Source organism: Osmerus eperlanus, chromosome 19 (assembly GCF_963692335.1).
Source record: "Osmerus eperlanus chromosome 19, fOsmEpe2.1, whole genome shotgun sequence".
Classification (NCBI taxonomy): domain Eukaryota; kingdom Metazoa; phylum Chordata; class Actinopteri; order Osmeriformes; family Osmeridae; genus Osmerus; species Osmerus eperlanus.
This window is the reverse complement of record NC_085036.1, coordinates 6,384,339-6,404,363: the sequence shown is the minus strand read 5'-3', so window position 1 is coordinate 6,404,363 and position 20,025 is coordinate 6,384,339. Positions and strand designations below refer to the sequence as shown.

At 40.5% G+C, this 20,025-nt stretch overlaps 4 protein-coding genes across 4 annotated transcripts; 3 read left to right on the top strand and 1 right to left on the bottom strand.

Annotated features, from left to right (window-relative positions):
- The first annotated feature begins 1,179 nt into the window (after nt 1-1,179).
- On the top strand, nt 1,180-2,475 carry LOC134040021 (phospholipase A and acyltransferase 3-like). The gene is made up of 4 exons (XM_062486243.1): nt 1,180-1,211; nt 1,638-1,737; nt 1,889-2,157; nt 2,371-2,475. The coding sequence occupies exons 1-4, from the start codon at nt 1,197-1,199 to the stop codon at nt 2,473-2,475; spliced, it is 489 nt and encodes a 162-aa protein (XP_062342227.1). The 5' UTR covers nt 1,180-1,196.
- A 3,571-nt stretch (nt 2,476-6,046) lies between these two features.
- On the top strand, nt 6,047-7,661 carry LOC134039648 (phospholipase A and acyltransferase 3-like). Its single transcript, XM_062485644.1, has 4 exons — nt 6,047-6,152; nt 6,343-6,451; nt 6,789-7,057; nt 7,273-7,661. The coding sequence occupies exons 1-4, from the start codon at nt 6,138-6,140 to the stop codon at nt 7,408-7,410; spliced, it is 531 nt and encodes a 176-aa protein (XP_062341628.1). The 5' UTR covers nt 6,047-6,137; the 3' UTR covers nt 7,411-7,661.
- A 5,522-nt stretch (nt 7,662-13,183) lies between these two features.
- LOC134039840 (uncharacterized) lies at nt 13,184-19,816 on the bottom strand. The gene is made up of 3 exons (XM_062485952.1): nt 19,762-19,816; nt 19,020-19,321; nt 13,184-18,849 (listed from the first exon to the last, which is right to left on the bottom strand). Exons 2-3 carry the CDS (start codon nt 19,300-19,302, stop codon nt 18,158-18,160), a joined length of 975 nt encoding a protein of 324 aa, XP_062341936.1. The 5' UTR covers nt 19,303-19,321; nt 19,762-19,816; the 3' UTR covers nt 13,184-18,157.
- LOC134040020 (uncharacterized) lies at nt 15,358-17,687 on the top strand. Its single transcript, XM_062486242.1, has 3 exons — nt 15,358-15,708; nt 15,881-16,552; nt 17,679-17,687. Exons 1-3 carry the CDS (start codon nt 15,358-15,360, stop codon nt 17,685-17,687), a joined length of 1,032 nt encoding a protein of 343 aa, XP_062342226.1.
- Nucleotides 19,817-20,025: the final 209 nt, after the last annotated feature.

Sequence of the window (20,025 nt, the reverse complement as noted above, 5' to 3'; positions counted from 1 at the left end):
TTATTTATAAATCCCCTTATATAAATATAGCCTACTGTATACGCTAGTTAGTTGGTTATGAAACACACATGTACCATTAGGCGTATATATTTTACCAACAATGTGTTGAATTTTACAGTTGAATTAGTTACTTATTATATTGGTAAAGTAGAGAGGTCAAGAGAAAGCTATCAGGACGGTTTGCGCTTTGACAGCCGGTCAATGTGTTGCAGCGCCCACAGTGTATGGATGGATACTTTATTAATCCCAAGGGAAATTTAGGCGTTTGATCGCAGAGAGCGCAGATTGTAAAAACACTATGAAACAGGTGCTCGGCAGCGACATGACTCCAAAATGATAACAACCTGTTGATAAAAGGCATGGCGGTCGATCAGATAGGCCTACCCCAAATCCTCTTGAAAATGTAGGCTATGTGTAGGCTACTCGCCTATTTCAATGGCATTCGACGAGCTTTGCGTTGAGCAAAAAAATCCTCGACAATGTCCTCAATGTTAATCTCCCGTTACACATGCTATTTGATTTAGGCCTACCTAAGTAGGCTATTGCATTAAGAAAATGTTAGCTACATAGAACATAATGAATAAACTGCTAAATTGTCCTTCCCAGTGAGAGGCAACTGACGGTAAAGCACCTCCCTACAACTCACTAATAAACACAAATTCCTTAGTAAACTTTCTCCTGTCTAATTTTGTCATCTACAAGATGACCTACCAGCCACAGCAGTAGTTAGCTAGTGAGTTGCAGTGCTATCATCAGGTGAAAAGTCTGACTCCGAAGTGCGCCGTCACTTTGACATGAGCTGCATTACTTAGTCGAGCCTCACACGGGATGTGGAAAGTGCGCTCTATATGTCTCGCGCATTCAGATAAAAGCATAACAAGTGGCACTTTGCGAATATCACGTTTTTCTCGGCATATTTCCAAAGCAGACAATTCAAGCGAAGGTGAGCCCGCCGCTCTCCTCCCAACTTCCAGCTGGAGGGCCCGCTCTCGACGGACCCTCGGACCGCATGGGCCCCAGACGTGCGACTGCACTGCCTGGGGCCCATGCCTGCATTTGCTGACGTAGAAACTTCACTTGACTTGAAGTAGGCCTACCTCCCTCTTTTGTTACCTATACCTCCTTAGTCTGAACGATTTCTTGGAAATCGAAACCACTGTAAAACTTCACACCAGACTGTAGGAAAAGGAATAGCCATGGACCCAACTTTGGTAAGTTTATGCAGGGTTCTCAAGTTTTAGCTTAAATTTGGCGCGAGATTACCAAGGACGGACGGACAGGGGGCTTGTAGGTGGCATTTAACTATGTAGAACTCGAGTCAATCAACTCGGCTGAAATCTTCCCTCAGTATACCTGCCATTAATTGTTTATGGCGGGATACGTATTCATTAGCCTACTTCCCAGCGTGAGAAATTGTTGAAATGCGTTGACTCTCACGGCGAATGCGTGAGACTTGAGGGCCTTGATTTATGTATTTAATGTTAACATAATCATGTAAAACTGATTTTAATGAATCAAATGTAGTCGTATTCAATCTTTGATAAATTAAGATGTCAAAATATTTGGCAGTTAAATAAATTAACTACAAAACCACAAAAAAATTGTTTTATTTTATTTTTCCATGTGTGTATGATAAGGAGCCAGAGCCTGGAGATCTAATTGAAATTTTCCGTGGCATGTATCAGCATTGGGCTATGTACATGGGAGATGGATTTGTGATTCACTTTGCACCTGACTGTAAGTATTAGAAGCAATCCCTTATCTGAGAGATGGATGAACTGGTCTAGATAAGACAAATCTATAAGCAGTACCTGAATAACAGAGGCATAGACAATTGATTTATGAGTGATTCTACCCCTTCCCTCATATCTCTCTTCTCACCGTACAGCTGAAGTCCAAGGAGTGGGGAATAGCGGCCTGAAGTCAGTGATGCACAACAAGGCCACGGTGATGAAGGAGAAGCTCTCGGTTGTGGCGGGGTCTGACAAGTGGCAGGTCAATAACAGCCTGGATAAGAAGTATTACCCCAGGCCCATTGACCTGATCCTGAAAGACGCAAGGGGGATGGTGGGAGACGAGCGTCGCTACAATATCGCCTTGATGAACTGTGAGCACTTTGTCACAGACCTGAGATACGGGAATGCAGAGTCTCGCCAGGTAAATATGCTAAATATACTTCAATGGGCTCTATACGAGACCTGGATCCTAGTAGATTACATGGTAGGATAGGATGGAGTTCAGAGTGATTCAGGGACGAGACTCAAAGCCATAAGGACTGTTCATCACAGTACTAGTCCACGGCTACTTTACTCAGCAAATCATAGAACAAAATCATAGTTGTTGCCATTTGTTTTCGTGTGTGTGTTCCAGGTGTGTCAGGCTGTGGATGCGGGGACTTACTTGCTGTCTTTATTAGTTGCGGTTATCGTTCTGGGTGCTCTGTTGGTAAAATCCTTTAGAGATAAAAAAAAATAGAAGGAGAAGGAATATCATTACTGATCTGTACGATCCACAAGAGATGGGAATGCTTTATAAGCAGCCATTCAACAGCAAGCTTAATAGATGAATTATTCAAACAGCGCTTCTATACTCCTCTGATTGAATTGATCAATAACTTCCAATTTTTTTTCTAAGGGTGGAAGGGGTCCAATATCAGTTTTTAAAAATAGAAATGATTTTAAACTGCCATAAATAAATAAAAAACAAAGAATGGAAAAAGATTGTATTTATTTTTTTGCCACATATGAACACATGGCAGGTTACGTGCTCAATGGTCTGATGACCAAGAAATGTGTTACTCCCTTTTTTGAACAATGAAGAAGAATGTTGGGAGTCAGGTCAGATAAGGACTGGGTATAGGGAATGTGGTTATTGAAGATCATGAAACCAGAAGTTTCCTGTACCCACGGTTGCTACTGTATATCAAGTTCCAGAAACTGAAAGTACCCTCACTGATGTTGCCTACAGACAGTCAGACAGAGACCCAACTGATAACTACATAACGTCTGAAACTATATAAGCTCTGTTGAAATGACAACGCTTTGCGCTTATGCTCTTATTGTATCCTGCTTTGAGCAATAAACAACCATTGCCTTGATTCTAATTAAACCAGTTATAAAACTGGTATTAAATGATATGTTAAGACATCCTCTTCTTCAATATGAAAATTTCTACTGATCAAATCGCATCCCTTTGATACTGCTTGTAACTGATACGCTGATGTTTGTCAGAAAGTTATGTCAAGTTTTCCAAACCTTGTTCCAAAACACTTGAATTAGAACAGATATGTAATCTATAGGTAATGAAAGTGTGTTAGCTGGCAGAGAATGCAAATTAAAGTCTCTGTAAAGTGAAAATAAAATATGTATGAGTTTGTCACACCACATAAAAATATGTTCCTAACCACACAGCCAAATGTAAAAAAAAAAAAAAGAATCCAAGTACACTTAACAAAATCTTGTAAAAATCAATGTGTTGAATTTTACAGTTGAATTAGTTACTTATTATATTGGTAAAGTAGAGAGGTCAAGAGAAAGCTATCAGGACGGTTTGCGCTTTGACAGCCGGTCAATGTGTTGCAGCGCCCACAGTGTATGGATGGATGGATGGATGGATGGATACTTTATTAATCCCAAGGGAAATTTAGGAGTTAGATCGCAGAGAGCGCAGATCGTAAAAACACTATGAAACAGGTGCTCGGCAGCGACATGACTCCAAAATGATAACAACCTGTTGATAAAAGGCATGGCGGTCGATCAGATAGGCCTACCCCAAATCCTCTTGAAAATGTAGGCTTTGTGTAGGCTACTCGCCTATTTCAATGGCATTCGACGAGCTTTGCGTTGAGCAAAAAAATCCTCGACAATGTCCTCAATGTTAATCTCCCGTTACACATGCTATTTGATATAGGCCTACCTAAGTAGGCTATTGCATTAAGAAAATGTTAGCTACATAGAACATAATGAATAAACTGCTAAATTGTCCTTCCCAGTGAGAGGCAACTGACGGTAAAGCACCTCCCTACAACTCACTAATAAACACAAATTCCTGCATTTGATTTCTTGGAAATCGAAACCACTGTAAAACTTCACACCAGACTGTAGGAAAAGGAATAGCCATGGACCCAACTTTGGTAAGTTTATGCAGGGTTCTCAAGTTTTAGCTTAAATTTGGCGCGAGATTACCAAGGACGGACGGACAGGGGGCTTGTAGGTGGCATTTAACTCGAGACAATCAACTCGGCAGAAATCTTCCCTCAGTATGCTTGCCATTAATTGTTTATGGCGGGACACGTATTGATTAGCCTACTTCCCAGCGTGAGAAATTGTTGAAATGCTTTGACTCTCACGGCGAATGCGTGAGACTTGAGGGCCTTGATTTATGTATTTAATGTTAACATAATCATGTAAAACTGATTTTAATGAATCAAATGTAGTCGTATTCAATCTTTGATAAATTAAGATGTCAAAATATTTGTCAGTTAAATAAATTAACTACAAAACCACAAAAAAAAAAACTATATTTTATTTTTCCATGTGTGTATGATAAGGAGCCAGAGCCTGGAGATCTAATTGAAATTAATTAAATACAAATCTTAAATAAATGACTAATTATATAATGTAATGCCTAATTGACATACAACGTTTATGAATTACAAATTAAATTAGACACTACATATATAAATGTTACATGTACTTGTGTGTATATATATAGTTTTATGTTTTCGTTTGTTCACATTTATTTATTAATACTTGAATTTATCCACAGTGGAACTTTATTTTCCACAGTGGAAAATAAATCTGTCGTTGTCACCCGTCAAAGGTCAGGGGGCGGGTTAATGCCTCTGATTGGTGGTTCAACTTAAATCGACTGCATTTGACTAATTCAAGATGGAAGCACCCAGTGCGGATTCAATGTATTAAATATTGCATGCTACAGTGGTCAAAATGTTGGCTGTAGCTGAAGAGATGGAGGAAACTGCAAATTCACCATTTTTTTTACATCATATTGAGGGCTTCGCTGAAATTATAGCAATGATATCAGCCCTGACACAGACATCAATGAAAATGTGGTCACGCTCATTGGTGAGATGGTACAGCAGATGAGGTTGCAGAGTGAGACAACAAAGGGCTATAACCATAGACTTATATCCCTCTTGATCGAAGAGAGCTTGATCGACTGGTTGAGTCTGCCAGGTGTGGAATACCAAGGTGTGGCGTGAGAGAGTGTGAACCGGCGTGTCTCACGGCCAATGCGTGAGATATGGCAGCCCTGTATTTACATAGGCCAGTTAGGGCAAACAAATTGCTGACGTTGAAACTTCACTTCCCTCTTACAGTCTGAAGTTCATGTCTGTCGCTTCAGAGTCTGAACGATTTCTTGGACATCAAAACCACTTTAAACCTTCACACCAGACTAGCAGGAAAAGGAACAGCCATGGACCCAACTTTGGTAAATGTATGCAGGGCTCTCAAGTTTTATCATAAATTTGACACAAGATCACCACAGACCTACCTTGTAGGTAAATGCCACCTACCTTGTAGGTGGCATTTAACTTTGTCTTATTCAATCTTTGATAAATTAGGATATCAAAATATTTGGCAGTTAAATAGTTTAACTACATTTTTCCATGTGGCCATAGTATGATAAGAAGCCAGAGCCTGGAGATCTAATTGAATTTTTCCGTGGGATGTATCAGCATTGGGCTGTGTACATTGGAGATGGCTTTGTGATTCACTTTGCACCTGACTTTGCACCTGACTGTAAGTATTACAAGCAATCCCTTATCTGAGAGATGGATGAACTGGTCTAGATAAGAGGTGGCTGAGCGGTGAGGGAATCGGGCTAGTAATCCGAAGGTCGCCAGTTCGATTCCCGGTCATGCCAACTGACTTTGTGTCCTTGGGCAAGGCACTTCCCCTTACTTGCCTCGGGGGAATGTCCTTGTACTTACTGTAAGTCGCTCTGGATAAGAGTATTTACATAGGCCAGTTAGGGCAAACAAATTGCTGACGTTGAAACTTCACTTCCCTCTTACAGTCTGAAGTTCATGTCTGTCGCTTCAGAGTCTGAACGATTTCTTGGACATCAAAACCACTTTAAACCTTCACACCAGACTAGCAGGAAAAGGAACAGCCATGGACCCAACTTTGGTAAATGTATGCAGGGCTCTCAAGTTTTATCATAAATTTGACACAAGATCACCACAGACCTACCTTGTAGGTAAATGCCACCTACCTTGTAGGTGGCATTTAACTTTGTCTTATTCAATCTTTGATAAATTAGGATATCAAAATATTTGGCAGTTAAATAGTTTAACTACATTTTTCCATGTGGCCATAGTATGATAAGAAGCCAGAGCCTGGAGATCTAATTGAATTTTTCCGTGGGATGTATCAGCATTGGGCTGTGTACATTGGAGATGGCTTTGTGATTCACTTTGCACCTGACTGTAAGTATTACAAGCAATCCCTTATCTGAGAGATGGATGAACTGGTCTAGATAAGAGGTGGCTGAGCGGTGAGGGAATCGGGCTAGTAATCCGAAGGTCGCCAGTTCGATTCCCGGTCATGCCAACTGACTTTGTGTCCTTGGGCAAGGCACTTCCCCTTACTTGCCTCGGGGGAATGTCCTTGTACTTACTGTAAGTCGCTCTGGATAAGAGCGTCTGCTAAATGTAATGTAAATGTAAGACTAATCTACAAGCAGTACCTGAATAACTGAGGCAAAGACAATTGATTTATGAGTGATTCTACCCCTTCCCTCATATCTCTCTTCTCACCGTACAGCTGAAGTCCAAGGAGTGGGGAATAGCGGCCTGATGTCAGTGAGGCACAACAAGGTCAGGGTGAAGAAGGAGAAGCTCTCGGTTGTGGTGGGGTCTGACAAGTGGCGCGTTAATAACATCCTGGATAAGAAGTTTGACGCCAGGCCTGTTGACCTGATCCTGAAAGACGCAAGGCGGATGGTGGGAGCAGAACTTCACTACAATATCGCCACGAAGAACTGTGAGCATTTTGTCACAGACCTGAGATACGGGAAGCCAGAGTCTCGCCAGGTAAATATGCTAAATATACTTAAAAAAGGGCTCTATATGAGCCCTGGATCCTAGTAGATTACATGGTAGGATAGGATGGAGTTCAGAGTGATTCAGGGACGAGACTCAAAGCCATAAGGACTGTTCATCACAGTACTAGTCCACGGCTACTTTACTCAGCAAATCATAGAACAAAATCATAGTTGTTGCCATTTGTTTTCGTGTGTGTGTTCCAGGTGTGTCAGGCTGTGGATGCTTGCTTGGTGTTGGGAGGCGCTGCGGCCATCGCTCTTGTTGGATTCTGTGGGATTCGCGCCCTGGCAAAAGCCTTTAGAGATGAAGAAAAAGAGAAGGAGAAGGAATATCATTACTGATCTGTACTATCCACAAGAGATGGGAATGCTTTATAAGCAGCCATTCAACAGCAAGCTTAATAGATTAATTATTCAAACAGCGCTTCTATACTCCTCTGATTGAATTGATCAATAACTGCCAATATCAGCTTTTAAAAATTGAAATTAACTTGGGTACTGAATTTATTGAGGATGATTGGAAAGCAACAGACTGACAGACTGAGGGAGACTCAGTATAAGATACTTCATAGGCTGCATATCACCCCAGTTATTTTGCATAAAATAGATCGCTCCATCTCTCCTCTCTGCAGTAAGTGCAAATCAGAAAGGGGGACCTATTTTCATTGTTTCTGGGAGTGCAAATTTATAGCTAGATTCTGGAAGCAAGTTGCCAAAGTAATCAGTGAGGTCCTCGAGGTTGAGATTAAGAGAGATCCAAGTGTCTTCCTGGTTGGTCTCCCCTCTAAGAATAATAATAAAAAGGTGCTACATCTCCCCTCTCTAAGATACACAATCCTTGAGAAGCTCCTCTTAACTGCCCGAAAATGCATCTCACTTCACTGCATTAAAGAGTGCCCACCAACATTATGGTACAGAGAGATCTTTAACATTCTCCCACATGAAAAGTTGGTGGCTATTATAAAAGGGAAGGAGGGTTTGTTTTTGAAAATCTGGTCCCCTTTCATAAACTACCTGTCAGAAGACCTCAGGTCCTTACTTATGAGAGGGGAATTAGGTACTTTTTGGAGTCAGACCAGACCTCCTTCATAGCCCCAATACATTTCATTATGTACTCATATTTCCTTACACATTTGTGCATGTAATGGACTGGAGACAGTACTTTGTATACTTTCTTAACCTTTTCATGTTCCTGTTAAATTTGCCTGAAAACGCCTAAACAGCATACCCAAAGTAAATTGGAAGCTGTTCTTGAACCATTTGGAGTACATGCATGTAAATGATCTCTTTTGAAAGCTGACACTCTGAAGTTATGTCCCCTGTTGTCAGGACCCCTGTCAGTCCTTCTAGTGTTGAGTAATAGAAGCTTGAACACAAGGAAAGTGAAAATTTCTATTTCCGCCTAGATTTTGTTTTGAAAACAGAGGCCTGAAGAGGCCTAGAGGTGGTAGGTATTATCTGGAAGACTAAATTGGACCACAGGTTGAAGCCTTACCCAATTCAAATCAAAAGTCAAACATAATACCACAATATATTCATATTTGACACATGTTTTTATAAGAGTACATCCAGGAATTTTCTAAAAGGGTCTTTTGGAGACTCCAAAATGACCCTTTGTAACCAAGGTCAAGGTCAAATAAAAAGGTATTATTTTTCATAATTGTTATCTCTAATGAAAGGTGGTACTTAGAACTATCATATATAATAGCTAAATCCCTAATTAGTAATACTGAAACACAAAAACTGAAGCATGAACACATTGGAGTGCTTTATCTGATTCCAAGGATTGGCGCACAAAGAACACTGATTCTGTCAACCATATTGCGCAATCGACTGTTATTTTGAAGGCTCCACAGACGCATACAAATGAGGTATTGGCATTTTCAGCTAGCTGTCAGCCACAAGGCTAACAAGCTAATTTCAGAGCCAGTCGAAGCCAGTTTGAGAAATTTGTTTAGAACGAGTGTGTGTGTGTGTGGGGGGGGGGGGGGCAGGACGCACAGACCTAGTTGGCTTTAGAGGGCTGTCAACGGGGCATGGAAGCTCCTATTGGGTCGAACAAGGTGTCTTTTTGATACCTTCATTTTGTAAATACTCCGTTGCTAACCGGAGAAAATAACACTTTTATGTGAACAAGTTGTTTCTTCCGTCGGCTAACTTGCATAATGAAACAAAGGATAATGGCTATTCATGAACGTAAAACATTGTATTTGGACGAATTACTTTACATGGTTAGATACTTTGAACCCTTGGGACTTACGCAGATCAAGTTTTGATGGCATGATTTGCACACCCTGGACCTATTTGAACAACTTAGGGTGAGTACAACTTTTTTCTTTGGCATTGTTGAAGGAATGTTCACCGGAAAAAGACGTTGACTTTGCTTGCTATTGCGACTTGATCTTGAATTGGTTTATTTCAATGGAAGCACAAGAATCGTAGCTTTCCAACGATGTATAACATGTGTAGCGTCTAAAAAATATATTTGTTAGAATTTAGTGCGTCGTAACTGAGATAGGGGGAGGCAGCATTTTTGTCTCGCGGGCGAAACAGGAGCCATAATCTTGTGGACAATTTTACTTTATTTTTTTCTTTACCCTTCTATGTCGTATGTGTTGATTGCTGTCTGTTTTGGGTGGGGGGAGGGTGGGGATTGTTGTTGTGTGCTTTGTAATGTTATCCCTTGTCTAAACAAATAAAAAGCTTGTAAAAAAAAGGACATTAATTTAAACTGCCATACATTAAAAACCACAAAGAATAGGCACATGGAAACGTATTGTATTCATTTTTGCCACATATGAACATGTCCTCAATGATCTTATGACCAAGAAATGTGTTACTCTTTGTTGAAGTATGTTGGGAGTGACATACTTTGGGAGTGGGAGTGACAACAATGACAATTGGACACTTTCAATAAAATAATATTTAATTTAAACATTAGGCCTAAACATTCTAAATCATTCAAATGTAGGCACTGGGTATAGGCTATACTATAGTTACGAGTACTCAATAGAATAAGGGCAAACAGTGTTTCTTTCGTTGCGCAACATTTCAAATTGAGGTCTATCTCAGGACTATTGCTCGTGCCCCTCAGCGAGCTCGGTTGGACTTTTTCATTGTGTGTTTTTCAGGATACTCACGCTAGTATTTACAAAGTTGTTTAACTTAAAGCAACAGACATACGACGTATGTTAGTATGCCCAGTAATAGAAGGCTTTGTCTTTGGTCTGCGTTCATGAGAAAAGCATGATGGGATGCAACAATTACGTTAGGCAGAACGGAAGATTTCCGCAATGTAACATTACATAAAAACAGGGCTCTCAAGTTTTATGATGTTTCTGATTGCCTGGTAGGTGGCATTTAACTCTGTGTAACTCGAAACACTTCCCTTCCGTAATGTCTGCGACTCGTCAATTAATTATATAGCGGGATAATTTATCTCTTCTCAGCGTGAGAAATACAAGGTGTTGCGTAAGAGGTTGACTCCAACATGGTTGGAGTCTCACAGTGAATGCATGGAGACTTGAGAGCCCTGCATTTGCTACCTGGGTTCACAATTTGCGCTAATGGTGCCGAGACTTAGCCTGACGTTGTCATACTCATAATTCTAGTCAGAATATGAGTCTGAAAACTCTACGTTGGGCTGTGACTACGGGGCGTGTTTCAACCGAACTCGTAAAACAAATGCCTCTTCGAAGTTTGATTTTTGTCCCTTGTATAGTATTGTATACTGTAGTACAGTGCATTGTAGGCTGTATACTATACAATGAACAAATTGTATGGCCCTGAACATTGTGCTTTCCATTTGTTACAGTAACAAGAGTGAGAACAAGAGTGAGTTGTGAGTAGTGAGATGCAGGGTACAGTACTGTATAGGGGTACAAGGAGGAGAAAGAACAAAAAAAATTGCAAAGAGCAAAGCAGAGTAGTAAGAGAAATATAGTTGAAATGCTTCAGTCTCATGGCAAATGTGTGAGATTTGAGAGCCCTGTTTCCCTGTTCTGCAAAATATGTAAAATAAGTAGCAGCTTTGTGACAGGGGTTTGTACATTACACTTGTTTATTTGTCAGTGCATAAATGGGTGTCCAGGGTAAATACTGCAGCAATAACAAACGCCAACCGTCTACATTACCATAGAAAGTTGAACCTACATTAGCAGGAATATAAAGATGCTATATTTCTACAACATGCTGCACTGAGCTCTAAGATAGTCAGCTGCTAATCAGAAACCTCATGAAATGCATGAGGAAGTTATTGGACATGTATTGGGTTGCTGGCCTGAGATCAAAATATGGGGTGGAGCTCCACGACATAGAACTCCAGATACCTGCCAGGTGTACGAGGAAGAGACAAGGTACACAAACGAAGTCAGTTTGTTTAATAGCATGTGAATAGTTTTTCAATTATTACAATGTGATCATTTTTAATCGATAATTGATAGTTTGATTGGATAAAAGAAGCTAATATGAATCAAATATACTTAACTTAGTGACCTAAGTGTGTCACAGTCGCGATTCTCTGTTTTGCAACAATGTAACAAATTACTCAAATTATTTGTAAATATATTGTGAATAAAGAAAATAGTATACGCTCTGCTGACCAGTAAGAATACAGAATTTATTAATGTATTTTACACAGTTTTCACTGTAAGACAAAGATCATGTAAGTAGGACCTAAAATAAAATAAAATAACCAAAGAGCATGAAGGATGTCTGATTGAAACAGAGCCGTCAAGGAAACCTAGACTAGACTGAACTGCTGATTAACTGCATGAGGAAGAATAGTAACCTTGTATTAAAAATGTATTACAAGTCACATCTCACACACATAGTACAAGTTCCAGTGGCATGGGGTGTCAGCTCGGCTTCTGTCTGCCGGCTCATCAGGTAAATATCGCTCTACACAGCTGGGGCCAGAAGGAACGTTCGGTTCTTGTGGTGCAAAGTATCTGCAATCAGTGTTCCGCTGACTTCAGGTAGAACTCTAACTTGTATAGAGACAACCAGACAGGATGGGATTCTTACGTTTTGGCCGGATCCAGTGGTGTTCCGTCCACCCAGGTCCACTGACGGTAGAACGTTGGTGGAACGTTATCAGTCAGACCCAACCAGACACTGCCTAGGTTTCTGGTTGTAGTGTGAACAAATTCCTGATGGTAGAATTAATAATGTCAGCATATTTTACTTGATATCACAATGTCACTCAAAAAAGGAGGAGGGGGGGGGGGGCGGCACTCTGGTCATGGAACCCTTGTGGATAGTCCCGTTGGTTACTCCACTTTCCCGTGAGCATCAGGTGCAGAGAAGGTGAACATGGCAACAGAGACGGTGAAAGGCAGCTAAACCGCTGACTCCCAACCACATTCCTCTCTCCCTCCTTGTCTTCTCTCTCGTTTCTCTCTGCCCCGCATCAATCCCCCTTCCCCTTTTTCTACCTTCACTAATAGTCCAAATTGGTTACAGGTGCATCGAAACCCTCTTTCTCTCGCCTTCCACCCCATGACACACACACACAGTAGTTTCTCTCGCCTTCCACCCCATGACACACACACACAGTAGATGTTCAAGGTCCTAACAGTGTAACATTGGTTAGTGCCAAGGAATGGTGTGTATTTTAGTAACAGACTGTGAAAATAACAATCTCACAACAAACTGCTCACTTTTTTGCTGTTTGTGAAACATTCTCTCTCCTTCCCTCTCTCCATCTCTCACCTGTTCCTCCATGCTGTTTATGACCAGGTACACACCATCTACATGCTTCTTACGATCCAGTATTTGTGAGTTCTACTCTGACACAGATAAACTCAGACAACAGACATATGACACACTGAAAGCACCAATAGATAAAAGTCTCTTTTCTCAGATCTCTTCAGCTCTTGTATCTCCTGACTCAGTTTCCTATTGAAGTGCTACCGTGATCCATAGCTAGCACTAAGCTCAGTAGCAGCAGTGTAACAAGCTAATGCTGGTGTGCTACTTTAGAGCTGGATGACTTTCAGTCAGGTAGTCCTGTATTTCCCACACTGCCCCAGAGTCACTGAGCAGGGTCTGGTACACGGCTGATGTCATAGAGACACACTGAAATGCAGGGTCAATGAGGAGTCCAGACAACATGACCAAAGGACTGTTTTATTTCAGGAATAACGTATTTTCTAAGTAAGTAAGTAAGTAAGACTTTATTTATATAGCACATTTCATACAAGAATTGTAGCTCAAGGTGCTTTACATAAAATCAATAAAAACAATAATACAAGTGATGAACAATTCAAACAAAAATAAAAATCCCAATAAGATCTCTGTTCAAGAAAGTAGGAAAACCAAGCTGAGTGGTAAATACAACTAAACATTACAGTTTTTCTCAGTCGCTTTGGTGCATTTCTCACATCACTATTTACATTTGCACAACAGTTAGTTCAACCTCCACAACATTTAGTCATTTGTGCATATCATAGTAGCAGTTTCTCATTCCTTCCAACAAATTGCAAGTGCGTTTGGACATGCATCAATTGCTTTCATACAACTCTGCTGTTTTATAACATTATCATTTGCTTATGTCATGTCAGTCAAAATTAACTATACTTGTGAATGCTGAATAGTCATTCCATATAAAACTAATAGTCCTCATTTCATTGTTTGAGTCATTATATACAAAAATTTTGAACTAGTTGTCAAAATCTGTCAAGCAAATTTTACAAAGTTTTTTAAAATCTTTTTTTTCCTGAAAATGTCTCCTAAATTGAACCATTTCTCTCAGGTGAATCTCAGCTTTCACTGATGAGAAGGGGTGTGTGAAGTATCAGTTGCAACCAATGATAAGCCACTTCTCTACAATCACTGTCAGAGCTGAGTCCCATAAACCCCCACTTTACAAGCACATATGAACCAAGCAGGACATAGTGTGTACCATTTCTACAATACTGTGACACGGAAATGGAAGGTCAGCCTTGAGGAAGAGGGTGCGGGGAGGAAGGGGACAAAACAGGGGAAGAGGAAGAAGAGGCCAAGTACATAGGCGGATCCCTGATGTTGTTGTTGCATGTTGTACTGCAATATTGTTTACCATTGTGCACAGCTGTAGCCAAAGGGAGTTTATATTTGTTATAAATAAGGGTGTATTGTTTGCACAATGCTGTGAACAAATTAGAATTGCAAAGAGCATATGCAGTAAAAATGTGAAACATACATATTCAGTGTCTTGTACTCATTTACCTCCCTATATACAGTAATGTGTAACTTAACTGTATTTTTCAAATGGCTGTGCAAATAGTATATAGTGCTGTCTTGAGCATATTCAGGTAGTGTCACCAAGATCTGACTTTTTTGCATTGGAAAACATTTACAGAGTAAACTGTCATAATGAAAACATGACAAAGCCATTTGACTATCTTGTTCATAAACAATGGTGTCGGGACTTTTCATCTTGATGACACTGACACTTTCATTGACATGAATACTTGCTTTTGAGGAATGAGTTATCCATTTTGAGCAAGTGACACGCTTTTGCAGGTTATCAACTAGGTTTTGCAGTTTGTACTAATTGTTTTGAGAACTGCATTAACTGTTGTTCAAATGTAAATAGTGATGTGAGAAATGCACCAAAGCGACTGAGAAAAACTGTAATACAGTTATCGATTGCTAACACACAAAAATAGGAACATATGACACAATCACCACAACTTGTAACTCATGTGCCAACTCTTTTAACCAATTCTGCTGAACTATAAACACATTTTGCTGCTTTAGACACAAATTTCAATTGCGAGCCACACTTTCCTCAAAACACAACACACAATTATCTGCTTTAAACACAGATTTCAATTGGTAAACCACACAGTCTCCAAAACACTACACACAATCCTCTTTATTTTTAACACTTCATCCATGCCAAAAGCTCCTTGTTTTCAGACAGAACACATTGTTATTCAATTAATAAAACTTCAATTTCCAAGGCTGTTGTGCAATTTATAATCAAGGTTTTAGCAATATAAGGGACATAGGTGAGCTCCTGGTTTGGAGAGCAATGAACGACATGGAAGCACAAGCATTTCAGAGAGGCAGAGGAGTAAGGGTAAGAGGAGGACGAGGAGGCGGACGAGGAGGAGGAAGAGGTGGAAGGAGAGCAGTAATCACTGATGAAATTCGGGCCACAGTGGTCGACCATGTCGTGAACCATGGTTTGACCATGCAGGAGGCAGGCCAGAGGGTGCAACCAAATATTAGCCGCTACTCCGTTGCATCCATCATACGGACGTTCAGGAGAGAAAATAGGTAAGAAATACTAGGCCTACTATGACAGAAAAAACGGTTGTATTTTTGTATTTAGAGTATTTTTTGTTCTGTATTTGTACATTTTGCAGAACTGAAAGATTACCCCGGCGTGGTGGGAGGGAGCGTACCTTCTCAGATGCACAGGAAACAGCAATAGTCAACATGGTTATGGCAAATAACACATTAACCATAAGACAAATAAGGAATACAATAATCAATGACCAAGTCACATTCCCCAACATTCTCACAGTTGGCCAGGCTACAGTGGACCGTGTTCTGAGGCGGAACGCACTAAGAATGAAGCAGATATACAGAGTGCCGTTCAACAGAAACTCTGACAGAGTCAAAGATTTGCGCCATGACTATGTGCAAGTAAGTCTTACTCTATATATTCTTACAGCTGATTGCGTCCTATTACTGTAGCACTGACACATTAGTGGACTATATTGTAATCCAATTCAATGTTACAGTATTTTCAAGTGTTTTACAACAATGTGTAGGCCTATTTCTGATAACTACTGTAATATTGTCATGTTTGTCTCAGAGAGTTCTTGAGCTAGAGGCAGCTGAGGAGTCGAATACATTTATTTATATTGATGAGGCTGGTTTCAACCTCTCCAAAACAAGGCGCAGGGGCAGAAACATCATTGGACAACGCGCCATTATCAATGTCCCTGGCCAGCGGGGAGGGAATATCACTCTGTGTGCTGCCATAAACCACAACGGCATCCTCCATCACCACTCAATCATTGGCCCCTACAACACTGCCCGTCTCCTCATATTCCTGGACACACTGCACAACACACTTATTCCACCCGACCAAATAGTCCATGCAGAGCAGCCCAGGTATGTTGTTATCTGGGACAATGTAAGTTTCCACCGGGCTGCTCTGATCCACAATTGGTTCACCAACCACCCACGGTTTTTGGTGCTTCCCCTCCCACCATACTCTCCATTTCTAAACGCAATAGAGGAGTTTTTTTCTGCCTGGAGATGGAAGGTATACGAACGCAATCCGCAGGCGCAGATGCCCCTGATACAGGCCATGGAGGAGGCATGTGGCAATATAGCCCCTGAGGCCTTTCAGGGCTGGATTCGCCACACCAGGCGTTACTTTCCCCGCTGTCTGGCCAGAGAGAACATAGCCTGTGATGTTGATGAGGTCCTCTGGCCAGACAGGATCCGAAGACAGGATGCACAGTATATATATTTTACAGTATATATATTTTTATTTTACTTTTCTTCTTTGTTGTTGACTGTACTGGCCTATTCTTTATTTCACTTTTGAAACAAATAAATATTTTTGTTACTGTATATTTGTGTGTTGTTTCATATTGGAGTAAAAACATTTTACAGTTACATTTTACAGTATAACAATATGTACTAAGCCTAAGTAAGCCTATGGTATCACTGAACATGAAAAGGCAAAATGCTCCTGATAAGGCCTTCATACATGGTGTTTTCCCATTCATCGTAGTGTTTTCACTTGAGTACATCAGTGTTCAATCGATGCTTGAAAAGTCTACTCAAATAATAGTCTGTGTTTGTTGTTTGAAATCAAAATACCATTTTGAGGTGACATAACATTGTTTTGAAACCAAAGTAGCATTTTGCAGGAGTTATGAAGTGTTTTGAATTTTGTGTGAGTGGTTTTGGGGTTTGTGTTTAGAGTTTTGAGAAATCGGGGTAGGCTTTCAAAAAATGTGTGTTAGCAATCGATAAAAACTGTAACAAAATTTGCAGAAGCTACAAATAGTTTGAGCCTATGTAACTCATTCTTACATCATGTACTTCATGTTAGCAATAGGAAGGGAAAGCTCATTATCATAATCCTTTCATTCATGCAGCTATGACAGGTTATTAACATAACAATAATGTAGCTGGAAAATGTAATGCATAGGAAAAAAACATATACGCACAGAAAACCCACAGTATATCTGTTAGATCCCTCTCTCACAGACCCAGAAATTATTAAAATCACATCTGTTATAAGAGGAGGAACGTGAGAAGGGTCGTAGTATATCATAATAATAATTAATAATCTTCTCTCTAATATATAAAAAAAAGTACTTGTATATTGTATAGTGTATTGTTTACTGACTGCTTGATAGTGTATATCATTTTGATCACTTTGTTTATGATTTGAGCGCAGTGTTTGATTTTGAGCACAGGTAAATCTGTTTTGAGACGAAAGTTTGATTTTGAGCACAGGCAAAACTGTTTTGAGGCGAAAGTTTCATTTTGCAAGAGGATTCAGAGGTTTTGTAAATAGTGCTTGAAGATGAGGTTTTGTGTTTACAGTTTTGAGAAAATGGGTGACTGTTTCAAGAAATGTGTTTCAGCAATCGTGACAAACTTTAAGAACCAATCAGATACAGCCCACTCTTCAGTGGTACTGAAGCAAAACTGGAGCATTAGCGCCCCTGGTGGTTTATTGGCTGAAATGTTTCTCGGTCCTGATTTTTTACATTTACAGAGCCAGGACTGTGCATGAACACCAGAGGTCTTTGACCTCACACACTGGACAGACAGCTAAAGGAATGTGAGTAGAATTTCACCCAAAACATTTTTTTAATGGATTACAATCAAGGATGACACTTTTGACGTGATGCCTAAACATGATGCCACTGATCATAGACACAATTGAGTTTCCTCATGCTTGATGCTTATGTGAAAGAAACAGAGCTAAATGACTCTGATGTATTATTTGTGATTATTTGTGTAATATGAACAATATGAGCACCTCCCTACTCATGTTAACACCTCCCTACTCATGTTAACACCTCCCTACTCATTACATGCCGGTAACCTCAGAGCTGCCTTAAACAGGGAACCCAAGTTTCTCTCTTACAATGTCAAAATATTGAGTCCAGTTGGTGAACATGGTCACAACCTCATCTTGGATCATTTCAAACTCTGTTTGTCTCTTTGAATCATTTTTTATCCATTTTACCTTAGCAAAGTGATCTACATAAGCCTTTATATCATTCATGATCTGTATAATGCGAGTCACCTCATTTTGTGCATCATCCTTGTCTTCCTGGCTCTCGCCTTCCTGCCTATACACTGTCAGGAATTGTCTAAGAGCTCTCTTCAATACCCGACAGTATTCACCATATATCAGTGCATTAGCATTGATATACAGTTCATGTGCATCGAAATGTACCACTAACTTATTCATAATGGAATTTTCTGTGTCACTACGAAGAGGACCATCTATGCCAAGGTTGGTTTGTTGGTCCATGAAGTCATCTACAGTTTTTTGGTAAAATGTAATGACACCATTATTGATGACATGCTCACCCTTATTCGACCTCTTACCATCATCACCAAGAGGAGCACTGAACTCAAAATTTTGGTTGATTCGACGGATCTTTCCCTTTGTCTCGTCTTGAACCCTTTTCAATTCCTTTGTGCGAGCTTCCTCTAGTTTTGCTGATTGTTGCGCTTTCTTCTTGTCATGCTTGCCCATTACTTCTCTTATGTGGTCCATCAGGTTCATTTCAGGAATACCTGAAATAACATAAACAACAGACGCAGCTCTGAATCAGATACAGTATGTCAAGACATCTGCAATAATAACATGTGAATGGACAGCTGACACTTACCAGCCGAACAAAACTGACAGCAAATTATGGATGGGCAGTAACACCCATCACCCTAATCAGTAGAGCAGTACTTACTTTCCACATGCATTGCAGTCAGACCAGATGATTTCTTCCCAACTGGCGTTGAGCTGCCAGATGTGCTCTGAGAGGAATATCCCGATGAACTCCCAGAAGACCTGTTCTCTTTCAGCTTCAACACTCTTCTAAGCCTTCCATTGATGACATCCAGTTTTTCCTTGGCCAGAGCTGAGTCATCTGCAGCCACAGCCAAGACCCACTCCACTGCCTCTTTTACAGAGCCCACCACTGGAAGGGCCTCTATGAAGCCCACCCACACATGGCTTCCAGCACTGGCCATAGCAGGACGTGTTCACCAACTGTACTTGAAGAAGATCATATTTAGTTTCAGTTCCTCATTGCTATTTTATTCCACAAATTCATGCTAGTCATTTATGGTACAATGGCTTCTCTCACAACCTCCTCTATAGTGGTATAAAGCACCTGCTGTTGTGGCAATAGCTTGTGATAGCAACGGAAAAGAAAATTATCCTTACTATACCACAGGAATGCAAAGGACACTCTCTAACATACTCAGTGGGGATTTCGCTCTTGAGTAGGGAAATAGAAAGTGAAACTAAACGAGTTCAGCTACCCCCACCAATGTGGCCTACCAAGGATCAGATGGAACAAAACGCAGGACGGCGCAGGGAGCGGTTACAACGCATCAAACTTGCTAAAACAATACAGGAGGGATGAGTAACTAGCTGGCCCGCGAACAAACAGACGTTTATACACAGTGCTTGGGTTACGGACATACCTGGAAGCAGTGCAGAATGAACGTACGACGATCCAACACAGGCGAGTGAATCAGGAAATGGTCCGACAGCTTCGAACAGCTGGGGGCAAGGACTTGACGAAAGTTGTCTTTGCCACAGACTGGGCGGGGAGAAGTAAATAAGCGGCGCCGTGATGTAAAATTAACTCTTACTGCTACAAGAGCAATGAGAAAGTGTTGGAAATATGCTGTTGTTTTGATTCATGCCTAGACGAAGCCCTTATTTACAGTTGTTCTCAATTGTTT

Coding starts and splice junctions, on each gene's coding strand:
- LOC134040021 (XM_062486243.1), top strand. Junction 1,738..1,888: donor GATTCACTTTGCACCTGACT/GTAAGTATTAGA, acceptor CTCACCGTACAG/CTGAAGTCCAAGGAGTGGGG. Junction 2,158..2,370: donor GGAATGCAGAGTCTCGCCAG/GTAAATATGCTA, acceptor TGTGTGTTCCAG/GTGTGTCAGGCTGTGGATGC.
- LOC134039648 (XM_062485644.1), top strand. Junction 6,452..6,788: donor GATTCACTTTGCACCTGACT/GTAAGTATTACA, acceptor CTCACCGTACAG/CTGAAGTCCAAGGAGTGGGG. Junction 7,058..7,272: donor GGAAGCCAGAGTCTCGCCAG/GTAAATATGCTA, acceptor TGTGTGTTCCAG/GTGTGTCAGGCTGTGGATGC.
- LOC134040020 (XM_062486242.1), top strand. CDS start 15,358: ATGACAGAAAAAACGGTTGTATTTTTGTATTTAGAGTATTTTTTGTTC. Junction 15,709..15,880: donor TGCGCCATGACTATGTGCAA/GTAAGTCTTACT, acceptor TGTTTGTCTCAG/AGAGTTCTTGAGCTAGAGGC.
- LOC134039840 (XM_062485952.1), bottom strand. CDS start 19,302: ATGGCCAGTGCTGGAAGCCATGTGTGGGTGGGCTTCATAGAGGCCCTT. Junction 18,850..19,019: donor GACTGCAATGCATGTGGAAA/GTAAGTACTGCT, acceptor ATGTTATTTCAG/GTATTCCTGAAATGAACCTG.